This window comes from Triturus cristatus, chromosome 7 (assembly GCF_964204655.1).
Source record: "Triturus cristatus chromosome 7, aTriCri1.1, whole genome shotgun sequence".
Taxonomy (NCBI): Eukaryota; Metazoa; Chordata; class Amphibia; order Caudata; family Salamandridae; genus Triturus; species Triturus cristatus.
In genome coordinates, this window is record NC_140590.1 from 1,856,383,958 (window position 1) to 1,856,408,406 (window position 24,449).

The 24,449-nt window shown below is 48.1% G+C and overlaps 1 protein-coding gene across 1 annotated transcript in view; it reads right to left on the minus strand.

Moving 5' to 3' along the window:
• Positions 1-873: 873 nt before the first annotated feature.
• LOC146813468 (uncharacterized) overlaps positions 874-24,449 on the minus strand; it is a 40,862-nt gene continuing 17,286 nt past the window's right edge. Inside the window, exon 3 of the mRNA XM_085620238.1 lies at positions 874-1,592. Coding sequence (XP_085476364.1) covers positions 883-1,592 — 710 coding nt within the window. The 3' untranslated portion in view covers positions 874-882. The remainder of the gene's footprint in view (positions 1,593-24,449) is intronic.

Below are 24,449 nucleotides of genomic sequence, written 5' to 3' on the forward strand. Positions count from 1 at the left end.
TTCCCAGTACAATTCTGAGACAGTCCCAAAACATGCTGCTCAATGTGATGTGTCATACGCACAGAGACAAAAGTTTAAAGATTTGAGAGGTGCTGGAAATAGCACAAGAGTTTGGCAGGTAGCGACACCTATGTCACTGCTGCTCAGGAAAGAAAACTGTGCACAGACAGCATTTCAGACAACTCCGATGTGGCATCCCTGTATATATGGCTAGCCTTTTGACAATGACGCACAGGTGTGCGGACAAAAAGATTGTGCTTGAGAGTCAGGCTATGAACACTCAATCGCTACCAGGTCGCCGAATATGGAGCTGTCCATGCCAAACGTGGACTATATCAGAATGGTATTTTACTTTGTCTGATAAGCCTGTTTTCCTCAACACACACTCGGATTGCAATGACCAGGCCTAGATGAGGGTCGCATGCTCCCTGTGACACAGGACTCAAGCTATACCTCACTGACGAGGCCCAACTTGGCTGAGACCAGTCTGGGGTTGCTTGTAGTCCCACCTTGAGGGGACCTGGTCTACCAGTTGGATTTTTAGTCAGGTTTGCGCTCTACAAATACCACATACATGCAAAAGTGTCTGAAGATGTTGAAGAAAAGCTAGTGTAAACAGATCTGTATGAGGTCCTTATCACAAATTTCACCAGACAGCAAATGGCTGCTAGAAACATTTCCGGAAAACAAAGGGGAGATGTGGTATTACTTTCACACTTACCAGGAATTTCAGGAAGTATTTCTACTCCAGGAAAGAAAACCATTTCTGGTAACCTTATTAACTGACAGTTTGTCCTCCTCGGAGCACTACATCCAATATCAACATGATTTGTTGTAACTATACATTTATCATCATTGTTTAAGTGTTTAGTTACATCTATATTACTGATTCTGCTCCTTCTGGATTTTTCTTGTACGTGACACCTCTCCAAGATGCTTTGTTTCATGCAGATTACAACTTTCTTTCCAAGTAAATCTTTTCCCACATTCACCACATTCATATGGTTTCTCTCCAGTATGCATTCTCATGTGTCTTTTCAGATGGTCTTTGCGACTGAACCTTTTATAGCAAAATTCACAAACATGAGGTTTTTCACCTGTATGTGTTTTGTAGTGCTTAAAAAGTTGAGCCTTATAAGGAAAGGATTTCCCACAATCAGTACATGCATGGCGCCTAGCGGGGGAATTTTGTTCTGTAAGATTAAGAAGTTTTCCTTCATGACTGTAGTTTGTGTCAAATTCAGTACACAAAGCTTGGTTTTTCTGTGCGTTTGGAAGACCTTGACAAAACAGTGAATTCTTCAAAATACTCTTAGTTTGGTAAGGCTTCTGTGACATTCCTAGTCTGGGCCTTCCTCTTTTTAAACTGAAATCTTTAGAAATGCTGAAACCACTGTCACATTGAGGAGTATTTTGTTCTCTTTTTTCCCAGTAGCTTCCTGACGGCAGCCGTAGATTAGAATGTCTTTGCCTTGGAGGGGTCTGAAGAGCCTCAGTGTTAGCTGTCCATAATGAACATATGTCCTGCACTGTTGCCTTTGTACAAGGTACAAACTCTGTAGCTTCATTTTTTGTGTTAATGCGTTCTTCATCTGTTGGATTAAAACAATAGTCCGTTATTAGGCTTCTAGCGTTACTACCATCTGTAAATAAAAAGTACTTCACTTTAAACTCTTTTATATAAGTGAACTTGTTTGAAATCAGAACTTTACAATATAAACTGTGAGTAGAGATGGAATAAACATAAATTTAAGTCACATATAGTTATCAAGGTATTCCTGGGTGCATCGTTTTTCCCAGATACATGATTTGTTCTAAGTAAATTAGCATTTGTTCCTTTTGATATTTTTGATCCAGAAAGAAAAACATTTTGAAAAAAAGAGACAAGTGAATGTGTGATTGCTACAGTAAATATTGTTGTTTGGAAACAGCCAGACTATGGGGGACACGTAACACTCCCATTATTCGAGACTGGAGCGCAGACATGGATATGGCCATGATGGCCGAAAGAGTGGTGTACCTAAATATGAGATGCCCCAAAAATGGGAATGATTGTGGGGAAAGTGGAACGCATTTATCGGGGAGGATTATGTACTACACCTGTTGTGGAGTCGTCGCAGGAGGACAGTTAACAACATTACATGGTATAGAATTAATTTTGAGCTTAAGTTTTCATCACTGTAGATTTGGTAAAGTACTGAATCAATGTAACACGGATGTCTCACGAGTAATGGATCTGTAATTTTTGGACTGAACTGCTATATGTTATGCACCAATAAAAAGAAGGTTAAAAAAATATATTGTTGTGTGAAGAGGAGTGGTAACATGACTTTACAAACATTTTGGGGTATATTTACTATTATTTCAAGCAACGCTGCAAAGCAAAGGAACTTTCTGCGTTGTGTGAAAGGGAGAGAGCAGAAATGCTCCATATTTACAAATATATGGAGCATTTCTGTGCTCTCCTTGTGTTGGTGCACTGTGTGCTTCCTAGTGCCAAGGCAGACACTCTTGCACCATAGTACAACGGTGTTGGACCTGTCAGCCCTAGGGTGGTCTCCCCTTCTATTTTTGATCGTGCCTCATTTTTTCCACCCTCATTTTGATGTTGGACTTAGGTCTCCGGGCGCCTTTTCATTGCCAATCAGTGTTAAGGTGCAGGTGCTCCCTTCTCCCAAGATGGCTGCCACAGGCCCCTGCTACTGCAGAGTGGTCTTCATTAGTAGCACCCTAGCTGCCAGGAGCTGGCTGGGACCCCACAACAATGTTGCAACACCAGCCCGCCTTTTTTGTCCCATAGGTAGAATGGGGAAGCTCCTGGAATGTGCTGGAACCTTCTAGAAGGGAGGTGTGGTTTTTACTTTTGCCGCCTTGGCTAGAGGTCACCTGACCTAGGGCTACATAAGTGAGGGAGGGAACTTTTTCTAGTTAGTTGGCCAGTGGGGTAAAGCAGAGCTGGAGAATCCACGCAGGAGTTTTAGGCGGTAGGGCCTAGCCAGGGCCTGAGAGTGACAGGATTTAGGTGCTGCCTCTTAAGTGAGTGAGGGATCCTGTAAAACCCACTGATCTTGCCCAGCAGTAGGAAGACCCAGGGAACCTCTGCCCAGCCTGACTAGGAAGGACCTAGTCGCCAACTCAATCCCTACCCCCCAGGAACAGAACCCCCCAAGGGCGCCACAGACATCTGCGCTATCAAGAATTCAGGTAGCAACTGAATGCAGAAACTGAATTCAGAAACTGAATGCCGAAACTGAATGCCGAAACTGAATGCCGAAACTGAATGCCGAAACTGAATGCCGAAACTGAATGCAGAAACTGAATGCTGAAACCTCATGAAACTGAAACTTATTGCCAAAGCTGATTGTGAAATTGCTGGGGATCGACCAGGTATTAGCGCTGTGACCCCTGCGCTCCCTGACCTGGCCTGGGATCCTCTGCAGCAAGCCCCGTCGAACGCGGACCTCTCCGCTTAATTTGCCCCCCCCCCCTTTGGAGTGGGGGGACCAGAGCGCGCTCACCGCTGCGGCCCGGAAGCCTGAAGTGTGCATCATCACCCCTCATCGTGTCGAGGCCCGCGGAGAAGCCCGGGGCCCGTCGCTGCCGTCGCAGCTGCTGGTGAAGGTGTGTGGGGCCGTGGCCTGCCCCCGTCGCGGAAGGACCGACTGCGGAGTTCGGAGCTGGTGGGGACGCCTCAAGACGTCGAGATCAAGGTAAGCCCGGGAGGCTTGGGCCGGACCCGGTGCGCCCCCTACAGGCCGGGAGCAGCACCGCACCCTGAGACCCTGGTTCCCCTCCGTGGGAGTCCCCCCTTCCCCTCAAGACTTGTGACACCCCGCCGAGGGATTGCCCCTCGTCTCCGAGACTGTCGAGCAGCGTTGTGCCCCACGAACTGCACCAAAGTACTCGAAGCCCGACTAATGCGAGTAGCGCTATGTTCGCAGGCTGGGCTCGGAAGCGTTCCATGCTTAATTATTACGAGTAACGCTATGTTTGCAGGCTTTGCTCTGAAGTGCCCGATGCTCCATTATTGCGATTAACGCTATGTTCGCAGGCTTTGCTCGGAAGGGTTTAATGCTCAATTATTACGAGTAACGCTGTGTTGGTAAGCTTTGCTCTAAAGTGGTTAATGCTCAATTATAACGAGTACCGCTGTGTTGGTAGGCTTTGCTCTAAAGCGGTCAAGGCTCCAGTATCACGAGTAGCGCTGGGTTCTAGAGCGCTGCTCCAGATTGTATCAGGTACTCCCTACAGCACTGTTATGGTTGATGGGTACAACATATGCTAATCGCTAATGAACTGCATTGACATCTAATGAATTGCATTTACCGTTAATGAACTGCATTGACATCTAATGAATTGCATTTACCGTTAGTGAACTGCATTTACATCTGATGAATTGCATTTACATATACTGAACTGTCTTTATGCCTATCTGCTTGGATAAACTTGAGTTATTGCATAAATCTTCCAGTGTGGAGTCCCTTATTGTGTGCGTTCCCTGCTTCAGAGGGGGGGGGGTGTTGTATGGTCGCTTTACACAAAGGCCTTTGGGTGCCCAGCCGCTCGAGTCACGTTACCCCCTTAGGGCTTGGTGACCCCAGGTCTTACATTGTTGGCGAGCGGTGGGATTGATTAGGACCTGTGACCATACAGCACCCTTCCGTGAAGCGGAGGGCGCCACAATTAAACGCCTATTGTTTTAAGCTCTGCAACTGTTATTGCTGCATGTATTGATTCCACTGTCCAGACTGAGGGTGTAAAATCCTGGTTAGCTTGCAACTGTCACCCAGATCCTAGGAATTAGTTTCTTCTTCCTTAGTATCTAGGTCCCCACCTGTCACGATGGAGTTCCGGTTAGCCGACCTCGAGGGGTACACTGTAAGGCAACTGAGGGAATTCGGGCAGGGGATGGGGGTGCCTGGGGTGCGGAGGGCCAAAGGACCGGAACTCCGTACCGCCTTAAGGGCATGGGTAGAGGCCCACCCAGATGGGAGAGAGGATGAGGGACAGGAGGCGCCAGATGCACCTCAGGAGGAGAGCGCCCAGGAAGTACTAGACATCCTCAATGTAGATGTGTCTAAAAATGTGCCCCCAGGGAGACGTTCTGGGGCCAGTAGTAGGACAGGGTCTAGTAGGAGCGCATCTCCAAAGGAGTATGAAGACAGGAGGGAGGAGAGGCAGTTAAAGTGGGAGCTGGCCAAGTTGGAACAAGAGAGAGAAAGGGAATTGGCCAATTTGGAACAAGAAAGAGAAAACAAGAGATGGGCAATGGAGGAAAAGAAGCTGGCGCACGAGCTTCAGCTGAAGGAGTTGGAGCTGCGTGCCCTCCAGATAAATGTGTCCAATAAGGACAATGGTGGCAGCGTACCAAGAGAGTCCCATGAGTCAAAATTTTATTTACCCAAAGAAGTCATCGCCAGCTACACAGTGGGGGACGATATTGCTAAGTGGTTGGAAGCATACGAGGTGGCCTTGACTGCCCATGGGGTTCCCGAGAGCAATTGGGGAGGGGGCTTGTATCGCTATATACCTCCCAATGTCAGGGACACCCTATTATACTTAACCAAGGCAGATCAGGTCAGGTATGCCCCGATGAAAGAGGCCTTGCTCAAAAAATTTGGCCTCAACCCCGAGAGGTACACGCAGAAATTCCGTGGCAGCCATAAGCTGTCCACACAGACATGGGTGGATTTTTTTGACTATGCCCGCAAGGCAGTAGATGGTTGGGTGCGTGGCAGCGAGGTTCAGGACTATCAAGGGGTGTACAATCTTTTTTTACGGGAGCACCTCTTGGATAAGTGCTTTCTGGAGCTGCGCCAACATCTGGTGGACCGCAAGCTAATGGATCCCCGTGAGCTTGCGGAGGAGGCAGATATTTGGGTGAGCACCCGGGTGTCTCACAAGGGCCCCGGGGGAGATGGCTCGAAAGGCGGACAGGGTTTCCCCAAGAAGAGAGAGGGGGGAGATAAAAAGGTGGAGTTCTCAAAACGCCCCCAAAATAAGTTTGGGAAAGGAGTAGGAACCCCACCCCCGTCCAATTCCCCAAAACCCACTTACCCTGACAGGAGTCAGCAGCCAAGGATGGTGAGGTGCTACGAATGTGGGGAGATTGGACACTACAGAGGAGATCCCAAGTGTCGCAAATGACCCCCAGCCCCACCGGGCGGGAAGTGCCCCAGGGTAAGTAGTGTAGCGCTTGGGGTGGAGTTGCCCTTAGATAGGGAAGGGGAGTGGACAGGCCTGACCCAGGTTTCACTCAGGGATAGAGAGGTGGTCCCCGTAGTGTCCCTGTCCCCGAACACTGCTAAATATCAGCAGAGGGTGAAAGTTAACGGGGAGGAGGTGGAGGCTCTGAGGGACACAGGTGCCAGCATGACCACCGTAGTGAGGCGGCTAGTGTCCCCAGACCAAGTAGTCCCCGAGGAGTTCCATCCGGCAGTATTGGCTGACGGCAGTGTGAGTCACTATCCAGTGGCTCGTGTTCCATTTGAGTTGGGAGGAGTCAAAGGCCTACTGAGAGATGCGGTGAGCCCTGCCTTGCCTGTGGGGTGCTTGCTAGGGAACGACCTGGAGCACACCAAGTGGAAAGATGTAGAGTTTCGTGCTCATACCGAGATGCTGGGATTACCAGGGTGGACTTGCGTAGTCACGCGGTCCATGGCTGCCCGGCATGGAACTCACCCCAGGTTGGAGCTTGGAATTATGGCCCAACCCAACGCCAAGAGTGGAAAGAAGGTGGTAGAGGACACGTCCCGTGAGATGGATGGGGAGGCCGCAGAGGTGCCCCCGGAGTCCGCGGAGGTGGATGTCGTTCCCGTGGGGGACTTGCCCACCCTTGCCGACTGGCATGTGGAAGGAGGGCCTACCCGGGAGGAATTTTGTCAGGCACAAAGGGCGTGCCCCACGCTTGAAGGCATGCGGCGCCACGCCGAAGCCCAAGTGGCCAGTCAGGAGGCGGGCGGATATCATGTGTATTGGGAGGATGGTCTCCTGTACAGTGAGCCTAAGGTCCCGGTACATGAATCTTCGAGGGCCATAGTGGTCCCCCAATGTTACCGGGCCTTCCTGCTGGAGTTAGCGCATGAGATACCCTTAGCCGGACATCTGGGCAAGGACAAAACCTTTGCGCGGTTGGTCCCACATTTTTATTGGCCCAGGATGAGGATCGCCTCAGACACCTTTTGTAAGAACTGTAAGTCTTGTCAGGCAAGTGGCAAGACTGGGACTAAATTGAAGGTCCCTTTGGAACCGCTCCCGGTGGTCGGGACCCCTTTTAAGAGGGTCGGCATAGACATTGTTGGGCCGTTGGACCCTCCGACCGCAGCGGGACACCGGTTCATTCTGGTCTTGGTGGACCACGCCACTAGGTACGCAGAGGCTATTCCTCTGAGGACCATCACTGCACCGGTGGTGGCGCGGGCACTGTTGGGGACTTTTACGTGAGTGGGATTCCCCAAGGTCGTGGTGTCGGACAGGGGCACGAATTTCATGTCGGCCTATATGCAGGCCATGTGGAAGGAGTGTGGATTGACCTACCGGTTCTCCACTCCTTACCACTCCCAGACTAACGGGCTCGTAGAGCGCTTCAACAAAACCTTGAAAGGAATGATCCGAAGCCTGCCAGAGGGCTTGAGGCGTAAATGGGACGTCCTCCTCCCCTGCTGGTTGTTCTCCTACCGGGAGGTACCGCAGAAGGGAGTCGGGTGCAGCCCGTTTGAGTTGCTCTATGGCCATCCCGTTAGGGGAGCCCTCAGTTTAGTGAAGGAGGGGTGGGAGAAGACTTCGCAGAAGCTTCCCCGTGACATTGTCAGCTACATGCTGGCGTTCCGCAGCCAGATGGCCAAGCTGTGGAAGGCGGCCTCAGAGAACCTAGAGGCTAGCCAGACCGTTATGAAGGAGTGGTACGACCGCAACGCTCGGACGGTCGATTTGGACGTTGGATAAAAGGTGTGGGTCATGGAACCTGGGGAGCTTTGTGCCCTCCAGGACCGGTGGACTGGTCCGTATGACATTGTGGAGCGACGAGGCCAGACCACATACGTAGTGGATCTAAAGACCCCCCGACAGCCCCTGAGGGTATTCCACGTCAACCGCCTGAAGCCGCACCATGAGCGATCAGAGCTTGCTCTCCTTATGGTGACGGATGGGAGCGAAGAGGAAGAGAGTGTCTGATTGCCATGGCCGATGGAGCAAGGGAGAAGACAGCATTCTCCACCCCCGAGGGCCACTTTCAGTTCCGAGTGATGCCCTATGGGCTCAAAAATGCTCCGGCCACATTCCAGCGGTTAGTGAATCAGGTATTATCTGGTCTGGAGTCCTTCTCAGCGGCATACCTGGATGACATAGCTGTCTTCAGCAGCCCCTGGGAGGACCATCTGCAGCACCTCCAGGAGGTATTGCAGGCGCTGCAACGCGCTGGCCTAACAATTAAAGCCAGCAAGTGCCAGATTGGACAGGGATCTGTCGTGTACCTCGGACACCTGGTGGGCGGAGGTAAGGTAAACCCCTCCAGGCCAAAATAGAAACCATCTTGGCTTGGGAGACCCCCAAGACCCAAACAGAGGTCCGAGCTTTCCTCGGCCTCACTGCGTATTACCGCCGGTTCGTCAAGGGATATGGTACCCTTGTAACCCCCTTGACAGAGTTGACCTCAAAGAAGCAACCTCGCAAGGTTATATGGACAGCTGCTTGCCAGGAGGCATTTGACACGCTGAAACATGCGATGTGTACCGCTCCAGTACTAGCAACCCCAGATTTTAGTAAGGAGTTCATTGTACAGACCGACGCCTCAGAGCACGGCATAGGTGCGGTGCTCTCGCAACTCAACGCCGAGGGCCAAGATCAACCAGTGGCCTTCATATCCAGAAGACTCCTCCCTCGGGAACGGCGATGGAGCACCATTGAGAGGGAAGCCTTCGCGGTGGTCTGGGCTCTGAAGAAGTTGAGACCATATCTCTTTGGAACTCACTTCCTCATTCAGACCGACCACCGGCCCCTTCGCTGGCTCATGCAGATGAGAGGCGAAAACCCCAAGTTGTTGAGGTGGTCCATTTCCCTACAGGGGATGGATTTTTTCGGGTGGAACATCGGCCCGGAGTTGACCACGCCAATGCTGATGGTCTCTCCAGGTTTTTCCGCCTTAGCGATGAGAACTCCCTAGTGGTTGGGTAGCTCTCCCCTCTTTCGGCTGGGGGGACGTGTGTTGGACCTGTCAGCCCTAGGGTGGTCTCTCCTTCTATTTTTATCGTGCCTCATTTTTTCCACCCTCATTTTGATGTTGGACTTAGGTCTCCGGGCGCCTTTTCATTGCCAATCAGTGTTAAGGTGCAGGTGCTCCCTTCTCTCAAGATGGCTGCCACAGGCCCCTGCTACTGCAGAGTGGTCTTCATTAGTAGCACCCTAGCTGCCAGGAGCTGGCTGGGACCCCACAACAATGTTGCAACACCAGCCCGCCTTTTTTGTCCCCTAGGTAGAATGGGGAAGCTCCTGGAATGTGCTGGAACCTTCTAGAAGGGAGGTGTGGTTTTTACTTTTGCCGCCTTGGCTAGAGGTCACCTGACCTAGGGCTACATAAGTGAGGGAGGGAACTTTTTCTAGTTAGTTGGCCAGTGGGGTAAAGCAGAGCTGGAGAATCCACGCAGGAGTTTTAGGCGGTAGGGCCTAGCCAGGGACTTATGCCTCTGAGAGTGACAGGATTTAGGTGCTGCCTCTTAAGTGATTGAGGGATCCTGTAAAACCCACTGATCTTGCCCAGCAGTAGGAGGACCCAGGGAACCTCTGCCCAGCCTGACTAGGAAGGACCTAGTGTTGGTGTAAAACGTCTTTCAATGTAGTGGGCGCCGTCACAGGTAAGCCACCTGGATGTCTGGATGTCCGCCCTATTTAGAGTAAACGGTCGAATGCCTTTTTTTTTTTACTGTCCATCACGGGCAGGTATATTCTGGCGGAGAGGCACAGTAAAAAAATAATGAAATTATTACCCTACACCATTGGAGAGCTTGTCCATGGTGTGGTGGTCATGTGTTTCTTTTATTTTTCAAAATCAAACTCCCGCTTTGGGTTTTGGTTTTTGGAAAAGTAGGACGGCTACCCGTCATGTTTGGCGAAACCTTCAGTCAAACTTTTTCTACAATGGCAAAATCCTCCATGACATTGGTTCCTGCCAATGTTTAAAGATTAGGCAGGGTGGGCGGGTAGAGTAAATTCAGGGTGCCAGATGTAAAGCCCTCCAACACCGTCTGCTGTTACTCAGTCTGCTAAATCCTAAATCAGGCCCTCTGTCTAGAATGGAACAGTGGGCGTAAAACCATGATTAGAAGGCTACCCGAGGGACTACTTGTGGTTAGACTATTTGCAAGCGTTGTCCCATCATCTTTTGAATGTTTTATTGCCATTAATATCCCTGGAAACCTGAGACTGGTGCACCTTCCCAAGCCTACCACTGCCAAGTTTGTTAACTCTACACAGTAGTAAATTTACATCCACTCAAGGAGTAATTCTACGGGTGCAGAATAGACACCGATCACTGCACATCTTTACGCTCCTGATCCAAACAAGGAACACATTAAACCTCCTGGTGAAATCAGGATGCTGAGAAAAACCAACATAGTCATAGCTGACCCAACTCAAAGCTCTCAGACACAATTACCAGACCATGAATGAATATGTTCAGTGTATTAGAAATAATAAAATATCTGTACAATAAAGGTGAAGATTAACACCATAGAGTGAAATTTCTGTACATAATATAGGCTGACCTTCTTAAAAATAAATAAACATCGAACAATAAGAAGTCAAATGACTATGAGATACAATTCAAATTTTTGGCATTTACTGACATTTTCCAGATGCCTTATCAGAAGAAAAAACGGCGATATGACAAGTTTAAGAATTTGGTTAACCTCCCTATGGCTTGAAAGACTTGTGTTGTTAAGCAGTGCAGTACTGCTTCCCTGATTGTACAAAGATTCTTGGACACGAATAGTGGCTTCAGATACCTTTTCTTCAGCTCAAGAGGTGCTGCACATATACATAAATGGTTCAATGGTTTCATCCTTAAAACCGCAAATTCGGCAAGCTTTTGTTGTTAAGCAGTTTGTATTCCATGCATCCTTGAATTGTGAATTAGTAATGTAGAAAAAACTGAATCATAAGTGTAGTGTCTTGCAAGTTACTAATGACAGAACCCTTTTGGCTCCCGATGTACTCTGTAGAGCTGTGAAGTAAGTGTTAAAGAGCACTCTTGTGCGTGAGTTTCAGTTACACGCACAAGAATATTAAGCTCCCTGTGTGGCGTAGTCATTGGCGAGTACCTGGGATGGGGAGGAGGCTACAATGGCGATGAGCTAGGGGATGAGTACTCTGAAGATCGACAGTGCTCTCCCAGAGAATTTGGAAAGATGCAAGCAAATTGCTTGTCCGTACCACGTGTGTCGTCGAAGTACGGAATCAACGTTTGGTGTATGTGGAGTCAAAGCGCTGCCCCAGTTAAGTGTAAAGCAGTTGAAGTTAATGAAAGTTTCACTGAGAAATTTACACATCAGTGGCCGAGAATCTGCTAGGATGACTGCACAAAAAAGGTACTGTGCTACTACTCAAATTACTTGACTGGGGGAGAATGTCTGCATTGTCAGCATTCCGTCCATCATTTGTTTGTTGTAACGCTTTTCGCCCTAAGTGGGATGGGTTTTCCCAGACGTGGGACCCGTGCTCACTACGCCACTGGAGTCAAGCTATCCTGGCTGATGACGGCTGATAGCCAGAAACCGGTCCTAGGATGCTTGATTCCGGTCCAGGGAAGACATGGCTTGGCAGTTCGGGCTGGACTGTTCCCATGAGGCACAGGGTCAAGACTGATTTGCATATGGCCATGTCTAAACTGGGGTGGTGTAGTGGGCAAAAGAACGATGGATTTAACCCAGATCTCTTGACTGGGGGAGAATGTCTGCATTGTCAGCATTCCGTCCATCATTTGTTTGTTGTAACGCTTTTCGCCCTAAGTGGGATGGGTATTCCCAGACGTGGGACCCGTGCTCACTTCGCCACTGGAGTCAAGCTATCCTGGCTGATGACGGCTGATAGCCAGAAACCGGTCCTAGGATGCTTGATTAAGGTCCAGGGAAGACATGGCTTGGCAGTTCGGGCTGGACTGTTCCCATGAGGCACAGGGTCAAGACTGATTTGCATATGGCCATGTCTAAACTGGGGTGGTGTAGTGGGCAAAAGAACGATGGATTTAACCCAGATCTCTTGACTGGGGGAGAATGTCTGCATTGTCAGCATTCCGTCCATCATTTGTTTGTTGTAACGCTTTTCGCCCTAAGTGGGATGGGTATTCCCAGACGTGGGACCCGTGCTCACTACGCCACTGGAGTCAAACTATCCTGGCTGATGACGGCTGATAGCCAGAAACCGGTCCTAGGATGCTTGATTCCGGTCCAGGGAAGACATGGCTTGGCAGTTCGGGCTGGACTGTTCCCATGAGGCACAGGGTCAAGACTGATTTGCATATGGCCATATCTAAACTGGGGTGGTGTAGTGGGCAAAAGAACGATGGATTTAACCCAGATCTCTTGACTGGGGGAGAATGTCTGCATTGTCAGCATTCCGTCCATCATTTGTTTGTTGTAACGCTTTTCGCCCTAAGTGGGATGGGTATTCCCAGACGTGGGACCCGTGCTCACTTCGCCACTGGAGTCAAGCTATCCTGGCTGATGACGGCTGATAGCCAGAAACCGGTCCTAGGATGCTTGATTCCGGTCCAGGGAAGACATGGCTTGGCAGTTCGGGCTGGACTGTTCCCATGAGGCACAGGGTCAAGACTGATTTGCATATGGCCATGTCTAAACTGGGGTGGTGTAGTGGGCAAAAGAACGATGGATTTAACCCAGATCTCTTGACTGGGGGAGAATGTCTGCATTGTCAGCATTCCGTCCATCATTTGTTTGTTGTAACGCTTTTCGCCCTAAGTGGGATGGGTATTCCCAGACGTGGGACCCGTGCTCACTACGCCACTGGAGTCAAGCTATCCTGGCTGATGACGGCTGATAGCCAGAAACCGGTCCTAGGATGCTTGATTCCGGTCCAGGGAAGACATGGCTTGGCAGTTCGGGCTGGACTGTTCCCATGAGGCACAGGGTCAAGACTGATTTGCATATGGCCATGTCTAAACTGGGGTGGTGTAGTGGGCAAAAGAACGATGGATTTAACCCAGATCTCTTGACTGGGGGAGAATGTCTGCATTGTCAGCATTCCGTCCATCATTTGTTTGTTGTAACGCTTTTCGCCCTAAGTGGGATGGGTATTCCCAGACGTGGGACCCGTGCTCACTACGCCACTGGAGTCAAGCTATCCTGGCTGATGACGGCTGATAGCCAGAAACCGGTCCTAGGATGCTTGGTTCCGGTCCAGGGAAGACATGGCTTGGCAGTTCGGGCTGGACTGTTCCCATGAGGCACAGGGTCAAGAATGATTTGCATATGGCCATGTCTAAACTGGGGTGGTGTAGTGGGCAAAAGAACGATGGATTTAACCCAGATCTCTTGACTGAGGGAGAATGTCTGCATTGTCAGCATTCCGTCCATCATTTGTTTGTTGTAACGCTTTTCGCCCTAAGTGGGATGGGTATTCCCAGACGTGGGACCCGTGCTCACCACGCCACTGGAGTCAAGCTATCCTGGCTGATGACGGCTGATAGCCAGAAACCGGTTCTAGGATGCTTGATTCCGGTCCAGGGAAGACATGGCTTGGCAGTTCGGGCTGGACTGTTCCCATGAGGCACAGGGTCAAGACTGATTTGCATATGGCCATGTCTAAACTGGGGTGGTGTAGTGGGCAAAAGAACGATGGATTTAACCCAGATCTCTTGACTGGGGGAGAATGTCTGCATTGTCAGCATTCCGTCCATCATTTGTTTGTTGTAACGCTTTTCGCCCTAAGTGGGATGGGTATTCCCAGACGTGGGACCCGTGCTCACTACGCCACTGGAGTCAAGCTATCCTGGCTGATGACGGCTGATAGCCAGACACCGGTCCAAGGATGCTTGATTCCGGTCCAGGGAAGACATGGCTTGGCAGTTCGGGCTGGACTGTTCCCATGAGGCACAGGGTCAAGACTGATTTGCATATGGCCATGTCTAAACTGGGGTGGTGTAGTGGGCAAAAGAACGATGGATTTAACCCAGATCTCTTGACTGGGGGAGAATGTCTGCATTGTCAGCATTCCGTCCATCATTTGTTTGTTGTAACGCTTTTCGCCCTAAGTGGGATGTGTATTCCCAGACGTGGGACCCGTGCTCACTACGCCACTGGAGTCAAGCTATCCTGGCTGATGACGGCTGATAGCCAGAAACCGGTCCTAGGATGCTTGATTCCGGTCCAGGGAAGACATGGCTTGGCAGTTCGGGCTGGACTGTTCCCATGAGGCACAGGGTCAAGACTGATTTGCATATGGCCATGTCTAAACTGGGGTGGTGTAGTGGGCAAAAGAACGATGGATTTAACCCAGATCTCTTGACTGGGGGAGAATGTCTGCATCGTCAGCATTCCGTCCATCATTTGTTTGTTGTAACGCTTTTCGCCCTAAGTGGGATGGGTATTCCCAGACGTGGGACCCGTGCTCACTACGCCACTGGAGTCAAGCTATCCTGGCTGATGACGGCTGATAGCCAGAAACCGGTCCTAGGATGCTTGATTCCGGTCCAGGGAAGACATGGCTTGGCAGTTCGGGCTGGACTGTTCCCATGAGGCACAGGGTCAAGACTGATTTGCATATGGCCATGTCTAAACTAGGGTGGTGTAGTGGGCAAAAGAACAATGGATTTAACCCAGATCTCTTGACTGGGGGAGAATGTCTGCATTGTCAGCATTCCGTCCATCATTTGTTTGTTGTAACACTACTCAAATTACAGCCTGTTGGACTTGGCCCTTTTAGCAGGGTCATCCCAGAACGTTTTGCCTTCCTCCTGCATCTTTTCTGACCTGTTGTTTGTGGTTTTATGACTCTGGGCATTTTACCACTGCAGATCAGTGCTAAAGAGCATATCCTCTCTTTTGTAAATTGTGTTATGGATTAGTGTTTCCATGCTTAGCTATTTGATTTACTTGTCAGACTCTAGTACAGTGCACTATGTGTGCCCAGGGCCCGTAAATCAAATGCTGCTGGCCTGTGTGTAGTCTGGGACTACCATGTCGACTTGGCAAGTGTACACACTTGCCAGTACCTAAACCTTGCCTTTTCTACATATGAGTCACCCCTAAGGTAGGCCCGGTGCATTGTATGTGAAAGGTAGGACATGCCCTGATGTGTGTTGAATGTCCTGATAGTGAAATACTGCCAATTTTGTTTTTCACTATTGCAAGGCTATCTGTTTCCATAGGACAGAATGGGGAGTCTGTTTATAACATCTAATAAACATAACTGACTCTGAGAATAAGATGGCAAGTAAAGTTTAGTATGCCTGAACTCAGAATGTGTTAGTGCATCTTTCAATGAGGGTGATTTTTACATTCTGTGTTTGAAAATACCACTTTTAGAAAGTAGGTATTTTCTTGCCTAACCATCCAGTGTGCCTCTGCTAGGTTTGTGTATTGCATGTCTGGCTTTTGGGTGACAGGGGCTGGAGTGGGGCAGCGGCTCCAGAAGTCTGATGAGTCAGGGCTGGGCTGAATAGGCCTGATCTGAATTTGGAGTGATGGGCGGAGTAGCACCTTCACCTGAATGGGGATGTGCCTGCCTTCCACAATGACGGCTCCGCCCCCCTGTGGTGTGTCTGGTGCCAGGGCTCACACTGACAATGGAGGTTGTTGTGCACTTGCAAAGTGCCCCACAGAACTGGTTTTGGCTGGGTACAACCACTCTCTGCCTTCAGAGAACAAAGGATTTTTGTGTACAAAAAGAGGGGCCCACACCCCAGACTTTTAGATCACTTCTGGGAAATCAAGAGGAACCTTTGCCAAGGAGAAGAGGAGGAATACTGCCCCTGTGCTGTTTGCTGTCTGGGGTTGGCCTGCAGTGGCTGCTTGCTGCCAAGGAAAGGAGAAAAAGGACTTTGCTGTTTGCTTTGTCACCTGCTAGAAGAAAAGATCTCCAAGGGCTTGAAACTGAGCTTGCCTCCTTTTCTGAAGTCTCAGGGACACAAAGAAACAGACGCATCACCTCCTCTCCGGTAAGGAACCGACGCATCACCTCCCCTGTGCAGCAGTAAGGAACCTACGCATCACCTCCCCCGGAGCAAGGAACCGACGCATCACCTTCCCTGAGGGCAAGAAACCAACGCATCACCTTCCCTGCGGCCTGTTTTGTTTGTTTGCGTGACGCATCCCAGGTACTTTGTGTGAAAGGTGTTGCATCTGCAATTAGCTTTGAACTGAACTATTTCTACCATCTGAAAGTCATATTTCTATTACTGTATATTGGATTTATGTCGTTTGGTCTTGTTTGGTTTAGATAAAGATTACTTATTTTTCTAAACTGGTGTGGTGTCCATTTGTAGTGTTTTCACTGTACTACTGTATGTGTTCACAAATGCTTCACACACTGCTCTGAGATAAGCTGTCTGCTCATGCCAAGCTACCAAGGTGGTGAGCAGGGGTTATTTTAGGAGTGTATCCCCCTTACCCTGACTAGAAGCAAGGGTCCCTATTTGGACAAAGGTAACTACCTCTGCCAACTAGAGATCCCCATTTCTAACACAGCCATACAGTCACATGGAGTTTTAACGCTGTGAACAGCAGCACTGAAAACTGCAGTAATCAAATATGAGTAAAATACATAAAGCGCTGGCTGATAGAACAATTAACAAGAGAGAACAGGTCAATCTACCACAGACTGTCTGGGACGATCTGGAGGCCGATCAAGTGCAGGGCCTCAAAGATGACGCAGATGACGCAAGTCCTAGCACACAGCCAATATTCTCTGAAAGAACTCCACCCTCAATATCAGCCACTTCCATAAAGGCTTATAATTAGGGCTCCCGGTTTATGGTATTTTTTTTTTAACACATTTTGTGTTTTGCGTATAAATGAAGGTGTAAAACTGTACATTTCCATATTTATTCAACTGATAGACGCACACTTATACTTTCAAGTTTGTCGTGTTTTAGCTGTTTAAGCTGCCAAATATTACATAACAATACATCCACTGGTATCACGGATATATGCAGATGATGTGTACCACTATTGAATGTACAATCTGTTATAACTATCTGAATGATCTATACGATGTACAATGTGTCTAATGTAAAAATGGCAATAAAAAAAAAAAGTTTAAAAAAAAAACAATACATCCACTGGTAAAAACTAGCATTATACCACAAATGTATATTGACACATGCCGTGATTTGAAGAAATTTCATCCTGTTTTTTTAATTTCCCATGCTGTCCATCTGTAATGCTATAATTCATGAAAGAAAGCACGGAGAGTCACTTAAAAGCAGCACAATTTTCTTTATTTATCCACTCTTAAAAATAAATGTAGACAGAAAACACATTGTTTTCCGTCTGTATTTATCTGTAAAAATCTGTAAAAACGGAAAACAGGGAGCATTACTTATAATGCTGCTGCCTTCCTGAAACCACCACCACCTTTTAATACTGCCAAAAAGCAAAATATTGGCGATAGATGGATTGTTCAGATAAAGACATTTGAAGATTTAATTGATGCACTTGAAGAGACTGTAACAAAAATATGATCAAATACCAGTCAGTCAGTCAGTCAGTCAAAGGCTTTATTTCGATAAAAACATATCATAAAAGCTTTACAATTAAAAAAGAGTTTAAATTCATTTAGGTTAAAATCCAAATATTACAATAAGAATAAGACATATCATAAATAGATGTTAAGAACGGATTAAACAATTTCTTTAAGCCTTTTGCTTCTAATGCGCCATGCCCAAGATAGAAATTTTGATAGGGCGCAAGCATACAGAGGGCGGGAGTCAGACATTAAAATACGTAACGCCTCAATGTAGTGCCTAGTGCCTAAGGAACGGCACAATTGCTTGAGCCATCTTCTTCTTGGGTAAACATACTGTGGGCATTCAAATAAAAAGTGGGCCACAGACTCTTGTCTGGATATACAAAAAGGACAAAATTCAGTGGTCTGGGCAGGGGGATTCCACCGGGAAGTAAAAACATAAAGTGGGAGAGTCCCGGTCCTAAATTTGAAGTAAAGAGATCTATCATGAGGTCTCTCAATAATGTCGAGGTACAGTTCCCGGATCGGCTGTTCCTTGAATTCCAGAAAGTCCTCCGTAAGTCTACCCAATGTACAGTTCGTTTTTCTTTGGGTCGCAATCCAATTCCAATATAGAGACTTAAGCGTAGCTTTCGGGGGGGAAGACCTGTTTTCCCATGCTGCGCTTAGCCCAAGATTGCACAAGAGGATTTTCATGTCGCTCAGCCACTTTATCTTGTGCCATCCCGGGAGTGACATAACTTCTGAAAGGCCTTTGGCATATTTAGCTAGTTCCGGGACACGCCATAGTCGGGCCCATAGCAGTAGAGGGCGAAGTTTCGCCAGGTCATCAATAGGACGACAACCTAGGTCGAGCATCAGTGGGGTCGTTGGAGTACCTTGAGGGAGTGACATGATGGCCCTACAAAACTTTCTCTCAGCTCTTGACAACTCACTAGTATTGCATGAACCCCACAGCTCAGCCCCGTAAAGAGCAGAGCTGACTGCCCTTGCTGCATAAATTTCCATAACAGGGGCTATAGGTCTAATAGCACAGGAGCGCTGTTCCTTCAGTAGGGCCCCTGTTACTCTCTTGTGGGCTAGCAACATCTTGCATAAGTGGGGGGCCCATTGCATATTATGAGATAAGCGATTCCCTAGGTAATCAAACACATCCACCCTCCCCAAAGGTACGGCATTTAATTTCAAAGGGCGCACAAGTTTTTTGGGGGGGTTCATCACAAGATATTTCGTTTTGTCAGTGTTGATTACCAGGCCCCGTTTAGCGCAAAAGAGTTGGAAGTTATTTAATAGTTTTTGGAGGCCCATAGGGGATTTGGAGAGTAAAAGAGTGTCGTCCGCGAAGAGGAGGGTAGGGATACGTTCCCCTGCCAGGGATGGTTCATCTGAAGGATCGTTCAGCAGATGCTCAACCACACCGTTCACATATAAAGAAAAAAGGGTGGGGGCTAGAACACATCCCTGGCGGACCCCTCTCTCTACCGGGATTCTACTAGTTCTCTCTCCATCCCTGCCCCATCTAATCTGGGCAAAGTTGTTTTCATGCAACCTTGCAATTAACAAGAGTAAGTAGTGGGGCACCCCCATGTCAGCAAGAACTCTCCAGAGGGTCTCCCTGGGTACCAAATCAAAGGCAGTCTTTAAATCGATAAATGCGAGATAAAGACTGCCCTTGCCTAGGACCACCACCTTCCAATACACTAGTAGCAATCTAAATGTCTGTTCAATAGTACCAGTGCCTGTTCTAAATCCTGCCTGGTAGTCGGAAAGGATATTGGTTTCGTCAATCCATTGTGATAATCTGACCAACAACACCTTCCCGACTACCTTTTGGGTTATATCCAGCAGGCTTATAGGTCTATAGTTAGACGGGTCGTCCCTGGCCCCCTTTTTAAAAATAGGGACGACCTCCGCCCCTTTCCACGATTCCGGAATAGGAGCTCCCCTACTAATGGCATTGATCAAACAGCAAATAAATTTGCCCCAATTCGGAATATCCAAACGCAGCAGATCCCCGGGGATCAAATACCTCAAAAATCTTGCAGGTGATGGTGCAAAAGACGTCATAAGAAAAAATGTTGCGATCTGACGAAGAAATCACATATCATCAAATTAAAGAGATGTTCAACCTCAAGTTTAATCCAATGTCCAGTGTAGATTACAAAAGATAAATTTTCAATCAAGTTGGTGAAACCATCGATGAAATTGTGGAAAGACTCGACACACTCATCTAACACTGTAAATTCAATGAATTTAACGAAGAAGAAGCTATGCATCTTAGAGTTACTGATGGATGCTTGTCAGATTCATCCAGATGTCGAATTCTAGGTGTAGGAAGCTAATTGTACAACAATAGGACCCCCTATACTATAAATGTATATGTTACTTAGTGGACTGTATAGCCTATATATGTCCAGACATGCAATTTATGCCCTGGTTTACTGTCTAAATGTGTTCCCTCTCCTTTTCTCTCTGTCCTTTTTTTTTGTTTTCTATCTGTGTGTATCACGCATCTCAAACAAACATCTAGGTAAACATAAACATATATAGGACAAATATTGAATAATATATTTTGTATTTTTTGGTCCAAATAGATTTTAAAAGTGTATAAACATATATCATGTATACATTTAACACATAATACAGTTTAAACATAAATTTTCTGACATCTCAATTCCATAAATATTGGCCATATCAAAACATAAATTAAACATACATTTTATGACAACTCATTAACAAAGAAAATAAGACATATAAAGACATAATATTCAAATGTACTTGTCCAACTACAAAATTAAAGAAGGGATATTATATGGGATTAGTTTTTTTATGGTCCCTCAATCATTTAATCTTTGGGGGGTCATAAGGCCCTATGTGGTCAGGGAAAAAAAGAGAAAGTGTCTATGTGCAATATTATAGAGGATAATAATATTCTCTGTAATTTTCCTTAATTATAACTTGATTTGTAGGAAAATGCGTCCCCTGGCCACAAACATAATACGCCGACCGGTTTCAACCTTCAGAGTGGGCCTGCTCTTTGTCTTGAAGGTCTTCCTCAGGGCTGGATCTATGCTTTATATGAACACTACATGTAAAACAAAAAACATGAATATGTGTGGGTAATGCATTTATGCAGTGAATATGAAAAACTAATGTGTTTTTTTTTTAACGTGATACATCAAATTAATTTGAATTCAAAGGATGGGGGCCCCACACTGAGCTCTGGTTTTTGTTACATACCAGTTTGGATGATCATTATTCAATTGAGAACTAAATCCCACGATCCTTCTTCAAGGTTCTCCGATAACCTCTGAGGAACAGAGGGGGCACACATTATTCTACGTACTTCAAGTCCCTTATTATTTGTTTGATGACATTGTCGGCATTAGGTTTTGTTTTGGAAGGTTGGAGAGTCACCCCACACGTCGATACCCCAGGACAAGGATACCTACACCAGGGAAGCCGGGTGCATAGGTGCGAAGTAATGTCGGAAACCGCCGTAGACCATAATGGAGTACTTCCGAAAAGAAGCAGCTGGCGAAGAGGGTGAAAGAGTCTGGTGGAAGATAAAGGTGGATTCAAGATGAGAGGTACCTGCAAGCAGAGGGGACAGAGTCTATGACACTCAGGGGTGACCAGGAGGCACGGATGACGAATGCCCACCAATAGCGGAGATGCAGGTGAGTTGACAGTGGTCTTGAAGTTGCAGCTGTGCGCACCAGGCGACGCTGTAGAAGACCAGGAGCCATTCATGAGCTGTCTCACATTGGATGTCAAGTGCCACGGTGTCAGTGTACGTCAGAGGCACCAACAAGCCTTGGAAAAGGCAACCAATGTAGTCATCAAAGAAGGTGCAGTGTCAGGACCAGCAAGGTCCAAGCGACTCACCACGAGCAGGTAAGTCAGAGCAGGCCCAAGCAAGCAGGAGAGCACACTGGAGCCAAAGAAGACCCTCAAGAGGACCCACGGGCCAAAGGCACAGGAGTTGCAGAAGGACCTCGAGCAGCTCACCAAAGGATGAAGACCCGCAGTGCAAAGGATGCAGTGAAGGTAAAGATCTTGGCTACAGGAGATACTTAAGTCTGGAGTTTCTTGGAACCCGAAGATCTCTGGAGGAAAGAGGCAACAAGCCTTTTCAATGGCAACTCGACGTATTGCACCGCGGTACTGCTCCAGCGGTTCTGACGAGGGATACTGGGTTCAAACCTGCTGTGAAAACAGTGCAGGCCTCGAGAGAGTTGCAGAACCACAAACTGTGTTGCTGAACCTTTTGGAGTCCGTAGGAGCTCAGGAGCAGCAGACTAGTCAGCTTTGTTGCGGTGCCTGCAGATGCAGGGGAGTGACTCCTTTACTCCAAGGGAGATTCCTTCTGGAGTCTTGGATGTCCACAAGCCTGGTGAAGAACCTGTATGGAGCACAGGCACAGACGTTGCAGGAGACTAGCAGGACAACAAGACCAGGAGCAGCAGGAGTCTTCCCAGTTGTAGTCTCAGTGCCCAAGGCGAAGTCTAGCGAAGTCCAAAGTGCCCAGACAGTTGAAGATGAAGTGGTTTCAGATCTGAATCTTGTCCCACAACAAATCTAGGGACCCACCCACAGGTAAGTCCTTAAGTATCGTAAGGAAAGGGTTGGGACAATTCAGGGGTCCCTCCCAGAGAAGGGCATGGACAGTGGGGAGGATACTTCCATGTCTTTTGTTCAGTTTCGCGACCAGCTCCTTGAACTGGTTTCAACTGGAGTATGCAAGGAGGGCACCAAATATGCCCTTCAAAGCAGTCTAGTGGTGCTGGCAAGCACCCCCACCCTGTCCCAATACACTAAGTCCTGTCTGAGAGGTGGTCACACCTCCCTATGACAGGAAACCTATTGTTCTGCCTTCCCCTGCTCGAGATTGGCTCAGCAGCAGGAGGGCACAATCGTGTCTCTAGTCGGCAGCAGCCATAGTTTGCTGTCTGGGTCTAGAAGACTGGTACCGGGAGTACTGAGGGCCTCCCAGAGGAGCTTTACCCTGCATGGAATCACACCTCTCACACTGTTTACAGTGTGGGGAGTATGATGTTTACGGTGGGCGGTATGATTCCAATATGTTTGAAACCAAACACGACAGGGTTCGTTACAGCCAGTTTAGAGGTAACCATTGCGTAATGACGCATGGCCACTCTATGTATCGTAATGGCTGATGCACTTTCAACCCCAGAGAATGTACTCCGAGGGTCGTAGGTGTGTCCTGCTCATGCAGGGGCACTCTCACACTCAAAACCGAGCACCCTGCCTTCAGGACTGGAACGCTTGCCTTAGGGGTGACTTCTAGGTTTTAAGTGCAGTGACCTCGGATATAAGGAAACTTATATCTGTTGTAAGTGGTGCTAGCACCAGCGTACATAGGCTACAGTGGCAGGCCTGTAGTTACAATTTGAGTGGTCTCTCATGGGTGGCATAATACATGCTTCAGCCCATGGGAGACCCTGGTGTACCTATGCCCTTGGTACTTTAGTACCATATACTAGGGGCTTACAAGGGTACACCAGTGTCCAATCTGGGATGTACCTAAGTACTCACCATGTCCAATTTAGGGAAGAAGCACAGAGACTGGGGTCCTCATTAGCAGGATCCGTCAGACTAGTCAGAAAAACATAGCAACACCTGGGAAAAAGTGGGAGGTAACCAAGCAGAAGGATCCTACCATCCTACAACACATATACATGTTTTTTGTTTTACATATAGTGTCAAAATAAAGCATAGATCCAGCCCTGAGGAAGACCTTCAAGACAAAGAGCAGGCCCACTGTGAAGGTCGAAACACGATGGTGTATTAGGATTGTGGCCAGGGAGCGTATTTTCCTAAGAATCAAGTTTGAAACAAGCATTGGCATAGCCAATAGGTCTCGCCTTTGGGACCTTATAAGTGTTTAGCCATGCAACAGTTGCATAACTAAATACTTATAAGGTCCCAAAAGCGAGACCTTTTGGCTATGCCAAGTGGCCGCGAAAGTGAAAGTGATCGCGATCAAACATCAAAGCGGCCGTGAAAGTGAAAGTAATCGCGGTCAAGTGCGGCGCGCGCGTACATGCACTGTAGCTCTAGGCTGGTCTGGTAGCACTTTTTGGAGCCCTCTCAATAAGTCTCGCCAGACCAGCGCATGCGCTGGGTCAGGCGAGACCTAAAAAAGGAAAATTAGAGTGAATATTATTATCCTCTATTATTATTACTGGGCAAAGAAATCCCACGGCTGCCAAGATAAGTAGAGATGTTAGGGCGTGAAGGGACACCATTGGTTGAGGTTGCCAAGGCTTCGGTGCAGGGGTGTCCTTAGGCGTCGGAAAACGCTTACAGGGCAGGTCAAGATCAGGTGGAGTCTTCGGATTGAGGCTGCAAACATCGAGGTGGAGTCTGGCAGGTGTCAACCTACAGAGGTCTCTGGTTCAGAGTCATTGAGGAACCTTCGTAGGACCGGTGGGCCACGTGGACTTGAGCATTGGGCGTCGAGTGCAGAGATGGATCCGGTGACGGTGTTGCGCCCCCTCAGGACAGGGTTCTTGAGCTTCAGAGTTGGTTCCTTCTTGGACAGGTCCGCTGTCCACGGGAGATTTAGAGTCTTTTTTGAAGGCAGACAGTCCTCCTAGAGTTTTGGAAGTCGTCTTTTTGTAGCAGAGGTGAATGACAGCAGACAGGCTGGTAATACTGGCGCCGAGTCAGTCACTGGTCTTTCTTCTCTCGTGCTGGTGCAGCTCATTAGTGTCCGGGGTTCACAGGTA